This window comes from Lycium barbarum, chromosome 10 (genome assembly GCF_019175385.1).
Source record: "Lycium barbarum isolate Lr01 chromosome 10, ASM1917538v2, whole genome shotgun sequence".
NCBI classification, from domain to species: domain Eukaryota; kingdom Viridiplantae; phylum Streptophyta; class Magnoliopsida; order Solanales; family Solanaceae; genus Lycium; species Lycium barbarum.
Window position 1 is genome coordinate 118,489,591 of NC_083346.1, and position 6,301 is coordinate 118,495,891.

The 6,301-nt window shown below is 32.5% G+C and overlaps 1 protein-coding gene across 1 annotated transcript; it reads left to right on the top strand.

Annotated features, from left to right (window-relative positions):
- The first annotated feature begins 3,735 nt into the window (after positions 1–3,735).
- Positions 3,736–6,035, top strand: LOC132616160 (uncharacterized). The gene is made up of 2 exons (XM_060330767.1): positions 3,736–3,863; positions 4,076–6,035. Exons 1-2 carry the CDS (start codon positions 3,747–3,749, stop codon positions 5,306–5,308), a joined length of 1,350 nt encoding a protein of 449 aa, XP_060186750.1. The 5' UTR covers positions 3,736–3,746; the 3' UTR covers positions 5,309–6,035.
- The last annotated feature ends 266 nt before the right edge of the window (positions 6,036–6,301 follow it).

Sequence of the window (6,301 nt, forward strand, 5' to 3'; positions counted from 1 at the left end):
ACACGCACAACGATCTTGCCTCTATAAACCGGCTCTTCTATATAGTAGTAATAAAGTAATACATATAATTTTTTTTATCAAATTTTGATTTGGATAATTCTAATTCTAATTATTATATTAATTTTACATGTTTAAAATGAAACAAAGTAGAAATTTGATTTTCTATTTAAATGAAGAACTTCTATTTCTTAATTTTCAGTAAATATTTTTTATTTAACTCATTTTAATTTTTGTGTTATTTTTTACACGATTTTTAAAGGAAACGTCAATTAGAATTATAATTTTTGATCTCCATTTAATATTATTTTTTGTTTTATGGCATTAATCTCTTTTCACATATATAAGTGTTTTAAGTATGTTGTTGTACAATAATTTCATTTGCTGCCACTAATGGGTTGATACGCATGTGGCAATGAGTCCATCATTATTGATTTAATTTTTCGATTTTCTAAGCATTTTTTTTAACATTGTTTGTTTTCTTTAATATGGGATTCACTTTTTTTTTTAATATTGCTTGATTTTGTTAATATGGGGTCCAATTTCTTTTCCGTGAGTTTGGATGTTGTGGGTTCCACTTTTTTTTTTTAAATACTAGTTAGTGTTTAATATGGGGCCCATAATTTTTTTTCTTAACATTGTTTTTTTTTAAATGGGATTTTTTAAAAAAGAAAATATTGCTTGATTTTATTAATATGGGGTCCACTTTTTTCCCATGAATTTGGATGTGGTGAGTTCCACCTTTTTTTGTAATACTGGTTGGTGTTTAATATGGGGCCCACAATTTTTTTTAATATTAGTTTTTGTTTAATATATATAGGTTTGATTTTCTAAGCATTTTTTTTAACATTGTTTGTTTTTTTAATATAGGATTCACTTTTTGTTTTTAATATTGATTGATTTTGTTAATATGGGGTTCACTTTTTTTTTTTGTGAGTTTGGATGTGGTGGGTTCCACTTTTTTTCTTGTCTTTAGTTTTTTAATACTGGTTGGTTTTTAATATGGGGCCTACAATTTTTTTTAACGTTGTTTGATTTTTAATATGGGATTCACTTTTTTTCTAATTGGACTCTAGCCGAAAGGCAAGCCGTAAACTACCTCGATGCCGACTTGATGCCATATATTAGTTGTTGTTTAATATATATATATATATATATATATATATATATATATATATATATATATATATAGGGCCCATAATTTTTGCCCACAATTTTTATTTTATTTTAGTTGTTTAATATATATATATGGAGCACATAATTATTTTTTAATGGAGCCCACAACGGATGACGAGAAAGCGAGCTCAACTAACTCTTTTTAATAGTAGTAATTCTATTCCCAACCTATTAGCCTATATATCCAACTCAAAAATCTAGAACCAATAAACCGGAAAAAAGAAAAAAAGGGGGGGGGGGTGGGGGGGAATCCATATAGTTAATCCTGGACCCACCGAAGAGATTATTGTACTAGCAAGAGATTTGATGACTATAACCTAGTTTCAGCAAAATAACACTAGATCCATATAGCAAGATATTATTGTATGTAAATTTTGAACTCTTCGATAGTACATGTGCGGTATTTTCAAACAGGATTCGATAATTATAATAGTTTAGGCTTGCGCAAATATTTATTCCCTGCCTTATTTAAGCGGGTGATGGTCATATATTACATTCTATTCAAGAAATTATATCTCATAGTAAACCAAAACTACTGTTGACTATCAATATAATCAAACTTCTCTATAATTGTCATTCGTTATATCAACATTTCACTATAACGGTCTGATTTTCTTCGAAACTGATTTTTCATGTTATATTTTTTTACTTCTCTATAACAACATTCTACCTACAACAGCAGTGACATTCATTATAACGGTACACTCTTCATAAAATTATCTCTCTATAATTCAAATATCGTTTTGAAGAAATAACAGAATTCTACCTACAAATGACAACCCCAATGCTAATAGTGAAAACTTAGAATTTGTTGAGGATATTGGTAGTGTATCATTACTTATAGCCCAAATCCCATCTCGTAACACCAATCAAGCAATGGATGCTAACACTTATACGTACGGAGTTTGCAGCAACACTTTCAATCCTCGAAACTTACACGGATGAATAGTATATTGCACAAATGATTGGAGTGGAAGAACAAGAGACATTGAAGGTGACAATGAAAGTATTGATGAAGAGTCTCAACCTACTGCTATTTGGGTATAGAAGACTCAACTGTTAAGCTAGCTCTTACACAGCCTTTAAGGGAAAACTATTGAACTCCCTTTTGCTGAAAGTTAGGACAAAATTCTTTGTCAATTCAAGCGTTATATTTTCACTAAGAGACTGAAATTTACGAAACAACTTACTATTGTAAAATTATTATGTCAAACTTGAAATATTTAAATTCTTAATTAATTTTAAATGCATATGTTCCTTAAATTTTAATTCTTTATCTGTATGGTATAACTAGCTATGGATTTATTAGTCTTTTCAATATTTAATTAATGAGATATGAAAATCAAATGGAATTTTGAAATTGGCAAGTATATTGTTTTCGTTTATAACATGAAAAGTACAAAAAAATAATTGCTTGCGCACTTTTGTTTATAATAGCTAAATGAGATCTAAACATCAAATGTCAGTATACATACATAAAAATACCTCACTATAAAGGCCATGAAATTTCAGGACAAATACTGCCATTATAGAGATTTGACTATATATATTTCACATGTAGAAAAAAGAAAAAGGAAGTAATAATTTTAAAGAAAATTTGATTGTCAATTTGCCATACTTTCTGGATCAGAATTATTACCCCATGGATATAAATATTATATCTCAAGAAATCGTCCCAACATAGCTCTCCCAATATTTCTACCTTCGTGAGCAGTGATTTTATCTTCTTTAACGGGTAGATTTTACAAATTTCATGTAGATATACTTGTGAAAAAATAAAGTTAATTTTTTGGAAGAACAAAAATATCATAGATATAATATCTTTGATATATATTGTATTTAAGAATTGTCTAGAAATTCTAGACACTTAGATATTTATAGTTGAGGATAGAATTATCTAGAATAGTCTAGTGTAGGATCTTGGATAATTATTCTAAAGAAAAATCTAGATATTCTAGAGTAGTGGAGATAAAGATGGTTAGATTTTTCTTATGGATTTATCTAGAATAATATCTAGAAGCATCCCTAGACAAGTATAAATAGGGGTGGCCTTAGTCATTTGTAACCAAGTCAAGCCAACCCCAATTGTAAGCTAATACTATCAATATAAGTCTTTCTTCCATAACCAAATTCTCCTTTTTCTAGCTTCCTCTTCTTTAGTTGAATCTTCCGATCTTAGTTAGATCTTGGGCTAGCAGAAGGTTTCCCCGATTTACTTTTCTTCTGCTATATTTCTCTACATGGTATCAGAGCCATAGCCATATACGTTGGCTTCTGGATTTTATTACAAGATCGGGTTAGTAGTAGATTCAACTGGTTTCTCTATATGGATTTAAGCGGCCGTGTTAATGGACTGGGGATGGAGTTGTTGAATCAGTCCAATTACAAGGTATGGAAGACATGTATGGAGTCATACCTTGTAGGAGAGGATTTGTGGGATGTTGTTAATGGTAGTTACACAAGTCCTCCTATTGACGGACCGAAAAATAGCGACGCATGCAAGAAGTGGAAGCAAATTAATGCGAAGGCGGAGTTCATCCTGAAGAGGTCCATTTCTCACAACTTGTTTGATCATGTTATTAGGTGCAAGTCAGCTCATGAGATATGGAGGACCCTCGATCGACTGTTCAACAAGAAGGATGAAGCGCGACTACAGATCTTGGAGAATGAATTGGCTAACACCATTCAAGGTAATCTTTCTATTGCTGAATATTTTTTGAAGATTAAGAACTTATGTTCAGAGATCTCATTATTAAATCCGGATGAGACTATCTCTGAAGCACGAATGAGAAGAATTATCATTCGTGGTTTAAAGAAAGAATATATTCCTTTTGTTACATCAATTCAAGGATGGGCTCAACAACCATCCTTGGAGGAGTTTGAGAATTTGTTGTCATCACAGGAGCTACTAGCCAAACAGATGGCTAGTGTGTCTATCAAAGAAGGGGAAGGAAATGCTCTTGTAGCTGACAAGAGGAATTTTAAAGGAATACAAAAGCGAAGTGGCTCAAGAGAGATGATACATTCTCAATTCCATGAGGGGTCAAGCTCGCCAAGACAAAAGGAAGAGTCTTCTAATAATGGTAAGAAGATTATTAAATGTTATCGATGTGGTGAAGTAGGACACATAAAAAGATTTTGCCGAGCCAAGGAAAGCTACATGGCTCAAACTGAGAGAGCTCCTGAAGAAGAAGATTGGGGAAGGTGCTTTATAGCTGAGACTCGAGTAGTAGATGCCTTGGCTTCTCTCAATTTCGAAAGAGGCTGGACCATGGATTCAGGATGTGGGCACCATCTCACTGAAGGTGAATCTAAATTTTTCAACTTCCAAGAAAACAATGGTTGTGATGTCATTGTGACAGAAGATAATACGGTCCATCACGTGGAGAAGGAAGACATTGGTGTCATCAACAAAAAGCAAGAAGATTCCAAAGATGTTCAGACTAGTGACGTGGTAACTGCTATCGAGGAAATCAACGAAGCGGATCCTGAAATTGGTAATAAAAGTCTGAACGCGGAGGATGTTGAAGTGGATCCTGAGCATGAAGTTTCTGAGACTATATGTGATAATGGTGACCATTCCGAAGAAAGCATTAAGGGAATTGTAGTGGAAGTTGAAGTCTCTAGTCAATCATCTGTCGTATCAAAGTCAATCACTAACTCAGATCAAATACTGGAAGCAGATGGAGAAGCTGACGGTCAAATAAATAAAGAGGTTAACCTTGAGGGCTCAATTTCATATGGAGAGACAAATAATATGGTTCTCGGATGCTCTGAAGCTGACAAACAGATCATTGAGGAGCTGAAAAAGGATTCTGGTGGTGAATCCTACGGTAGTGCTAACTCTTCGCAGGAAATTAATGGTCAGATCATCACCGACTCAGGTATTTCTCCAGATAACACAATTGTTAAGCAGCTAAGAGAAAGGGGGAGTCTGAAAACTCAAGAATGTGAAACTCAACATGAAGATGATTCACGTGCTTCGCAAAGGCCAAAAAGAAATATTGTCAAGTCTAGCCATAACAGAGATGAAAATTTTGAAGAAGGAAGAAGTGTCGAAAAATTATTGTTGAGATCTTCACCAAGGCACACCCAAAAGCTTCGTCTAAGTTCTTCCACGACAAGTTCGGGATAGCTTCCAAAAAATTACTTTAAGGGGGAGTGTGAAAAAATAAAGTTAATTTTTTGGAAGAACAAAAATATCATAGATATAATATCTTTGATATATATTGTATTTAAGAATTGTCTAGAAATTCTAGACACTTAGATATTTATAGTTGAGGATAGAATTATCTAGAATAGTCTAGTGTAGGATCTTGGATAATTATTCTAAAGAAAATCTAGATATTCTAGAGTAGTGGAGATAAAGATGGTTAGATTTTTCTTATGGATTTATCTAGAATAATATCTAGAAGCATCCCTAGACAAGTATAAATAGGGGTGGCCTTAGTCATTTGTAACCAAGTCAAGCCAACCCCAATTGTAAGCTAATACTATCAATATAAGTCTTTCTTCCATAACCAAATTCTCCTTTTTCTAGCTTCCTCTTCTTTAGTTGAATCTTCCGATCTTAGTTAGATCTTGGGCTAGCAGAAGGTTTCCCCGATTTACTTTTCTTCTGCTATATTTCTCTACAATACTTACACCCAATTTTAAATCAAACTATATCAATTTAGCATGGTTAAGTGATTTAATAGGGTGAAAGGTGAGCATATACAAGTAACCACTATCTTGAGTGATAATCAGAGGTGAATCCAAGATTTCAAGAGGATGGGTTCACCATTAGCTATGTTGCAGCTTAGCGCCTATTGTTTTTTTTTAAATTTCTTTTGCCTTTGGGACTTGGGTTAATTAGAAGTAAAAGGGGGAAAAAGTCATTAGATGTAACATAAAAAACACGTTTTTTTATTTTTGAGTAATTAGAATTATAGAAGAAAAAAGATTTTGAATAATATAAAAATGAAAATTAAAAGGCTGCTTTAGAAACTAAAAGCAAAAACAAAAACTCGCAAGAGCTAGTGTATATTTTCAAAATTATACACACAATATATCGAGTTTAGTCGATTGACCATGCGGTCACGTAACTCAAATTTTAAGCATAAATTCATCTCTGGTGATAATAGTCTAT

Bases quoted from the DNA above. Each gene is read 5' to 3' on its own strand.
- LOC132616160 (XM_060330767.1), top strand. From the start codon at position 3,747: ATGTTATTAGGTGCAAGTCAGCTCATGAGATATGGAGGACCCTCGATC. The intron at 3,864-4,075 runs GTAATCTTTCTA...TTGTCATCACAG, and splicing joins ATTGGCTAACACCATTCAAG to GAGCTACTAGCCAAACAGAT.